Source organism: Myotis davidii, unplaced genomic scaffold, assembly GCF_000327345.1.
Source record: "Myotis davidii unplaced genomic scaffold, ASM32734v1 scaffold944, whole genome shotgun sequence".
NCBI lineage: Eukaryota > Metazoa > Chordata > Mammalia > Chiroptera > Vespertilionidae > Myotis > Myotis davidii.
In genome coordinates this window covers 736904-740116 of record NW_006296283.1, presented here as the reverse complement: position 1 = coordinate 740116, position 3213 = coordinate 736904, and the positions used below count along the sequence as shown (strand labels likewise).

Sequence of the window (3213 nt, the reverse complement as noted above, 5' to 3'; positions counted from 1 at the left end):
ACTAATTTTACTAAGCACTTGTAGTTTTTAGCCAACCATGTCCCCAAATCAGACCTTCACGGTGCTTCTGGAATAGAAGGGAGAACTGGAGGAAAAGAATATTTGTCTTCTGTCATACTCAATAACCAGCTAGAGATGGTACAACCCAGTTCGAAACTTGGGCAAAAAGCTTTGGTACATACATACAATGGAATATTACTTGGCATAAAAAATGAAATTTTACCATTTGCAATAGCATGGGTGAACCTGTAGGGTATTATGCTAAGTGTAATAAGTCAGTCAGAGAAAGATAAATATCACATGATCTCACTCATTTGTGGATTATAATGAACAACATAAACTGATGAACAAAAACAGAGACAGAGACAGAGAAGCATCGATCAGACCATCAAACCTCAGAGGGAAGGTAAGGGAGGGTGGGGGTAAGGGGGAGAGATCAACCAAAGGAATTATATGCATGCATATAAGAATAACCAATGGAAAAAAGACACTAGAGGGCAGAAAGGCCGTGGATTGTCAAGGGGGGCGGGGGGAAGGAGACATATGTAATACTCTTTGTAATACTTTAAGCAATAAAAAATAAATAAATAAATAAATAAAAGGAAGGAAATTCTGACACAAGCTACAACATAGATGGAACCTTGAGGTCATCATGCTAAATGAAATAAACCAGTCACAAATGAACAAAAACTGTATGTTACCACTTTAGGAGACATCTAAAGTAGTCAAATTCATAGAAACAGAGGGTAGAATGGTGGCTATCAGGTACTGGAAGAAAGGGAAAAGGGTTTTATGGGTAGTGAGTGTCAGTAATACACGATAAAAAAGTTCTAGAGATCTGTTTCACTACTGAGCTGTACACTTAAAAATGGTTAAAATTGTAAATTTTATTATGTTTTTTACTATAAAGAAAAAAAGAAAAGAAAAACTATGACAATTATCTGTTGTAAACATAGATGCAAAAATCCATAGCAAAATATTAGCAAACTGAGTACATATATAATAATATATAAAAAGAATTTTTTAAAAAGAAAATAAATGGAGTTTTGACAGATGCCAATTGACACACACCTCTATTAGGGGTTCCACAAGAAAAAGTACCTAAGAGAATGCTGCCCCAGGTGGCAGCACTGCAGGGACCTCAGAGAATGCCACAGAGGAACAGCCACAGGGACACTCCAGACCCAATTCTTCAAAGGCCAATGCTCAGATCAGGGGATAGGCATTGACAGAAACAAGGGAGATCTGACCCTGACACCAAGACTAATAAAAAGCAAGAAGGTTGCACAGGGGAGGCTCTGAGTGCTTCTGAGAAATGACAGTGGTGCAGCTGAGGGTTATGTGCTCTTTTAAGATTTCACAGACCACTGCCAACCACAGTTCTCTATGTAAAAGACAGAAATAACATTCTCTAGACTTCAATTTCTTCAGCTGTGAAAAAAGGGGACTGATTCTTATAAGCTCTGATAGTCAGAGTCCAAAATAAACATTCCAGACCCTCTAGAGCTGTGTCATACTCAACCCATGACACAAGGGAATTAGTTATATCGTTACTGCAATGCATTCCATTCATCCATTTCTAACATACCTGGCGTGGAAGTTTATTCAGTGACCTCAGATAGTCTTTGTCCAGAATACAATTTCCAAGTGCATTCCCAAAGCTTCTAAAAGAAAGAAATAAAAAGGGAAACAGGGGTGAGAACTGTTATATGTAAGTATCAGAGAACAGAGTTACAACTCTGTGCAAGCTGCTTCTCAACGGCAGCCGAAAAAATAGATCCTAATATGCCTTTAAAACTGGTTATTGAGCACCTGCCATGTTCCTGCACAGTGTTAGGTTGTGAGAATACAGCAGGAGGCATAACAGTCACAAATCCCTGTCCTCAATGAGAGGCAATGAATAAGAAGACTCAGACACCATTCACAAAGCCCCATTAGCTACCTCCTGGCATGGAGTGCAAATTCCAGAGCAGAGATGTTTTATCCCCCAGGACTGCTCCAATTCCCCAATAATGGGACACACCCCCTTAGGGGCTCAATCCTCCATTAAAGTTCTTTACTCAGGATATACTAGTACACACTCCCTTACAGGCTATGGTATTGCAAATTTTTAGTGAATGTTTATACATGTACTTTTCTGGTGATCCAATACACTTTAAATTTCAAAGGTATCTATAACCAAAAAAGGTTAATAACTAAGTTAACTAAGTGAGCTCTGGCCAGTTGCTCAGTGGTTAGAGCACCAGCCCACGGACAGAAGGGTTGAGGGTTCGATTCCCTGTCAAGGGCACATACCTCAGTTGGGGCACATGTGGGAGGCAATTAATCAATGTGTCTCAAGCCGATGTTTCTCTCTCTCTCTCTCTCTCTCTCTCCCCCCTCCTCCTCCTCCTTCCTCCCTTGCACTCTCTCTCCCCTCCTCCTCCTTCCTCCCTTGCATTTTTAACACGAAAAAAAATATCCTTGAAGATTTAAATTAAATAATTAATTAACTAAGTGATGTATACACAGTGAAGAGGTGTTTAGCTGTGTTAAAGAGAATGAGGAAACTATCTATGTACCCATGTGGAAAGGTTCCCAAATACCTTACTGAGTGGAGGAGAAGCAAGTACAAAATCAAGTACAAAACAGAGAACATAGTAATCTACTACTTATTCTCAGAAGCAGAGACTTAAGCATAAAATAGCACTGGGAAAATACAAAGAAGAATAGAAAAGCAGGGCAGACAGGGAGTGAGACCTACGTATTTTGATTTTTGTACAATCTATATATATAAAAGCCTAATAGGCAAAGTGTCCCCTCGGGAGTTTGACCAACCACTATGACGTGTGCTGACCACCAGAGGGTGGCACGCAACAAAGGGAGGCCCCAGCCAGCAGCTGGCAGCCGGGGAAAGGGAGGCCCCGGCTGGCAGCCAGAAGCCACTAAGGACCCTACCTGTGCATGAATTTTGTGTACTGACCCTCTAGTGTGAATATACTACCTTTTCAAAAAGAACAAAACTGCTTTGAAAAAGGCACTGAAATGAAGTGGTTAGACTCCAACCCTTTTTGCTTACCTTAGTGCTCGCTTCAGCCCATCTGTCACTGCCTCCTTCCTTGCCTTCTCCAAAGACAAGGCTTTTGACTTGAGGCCCTCACTAACACCATAGCCCACATCTTCATGATATGAACCATCCTGGAGGTAGAAAAGGAGTTCAAAGTCTAACATGAA

The 3213-nt window shown here is 40.7% G+C and overlaps 1 protein-coding gene across 2 annotated transcripts in view; it reads right to left on the bottom strand.

Moving 5' to 3' along the window:
* RAD52 (RAD52 homolog, DNA repair protein) overlaps positions 1-3213 on the bottom strand; it is a 39205-nt gene that overhangs the window by 11596 nt on the left and 24396 nt on the right. For both annotated transcript variants that reach the window (XM_006771293.2, XM_006771296.2), the window contains 2 exons: positions 3059-3177; positions 1589-1664 (listed from right to left, as the gene is read on the bottom strand). In XM_006771293.2, coding sequence (XP_006771356.1) covers positions 1589-1664; positions 3059-3177 — 195 coding nt within the window. The remainder of the gene's footprint in view (positions 1-1588; positions 1665-3058; positions 3178-3213) is intronic.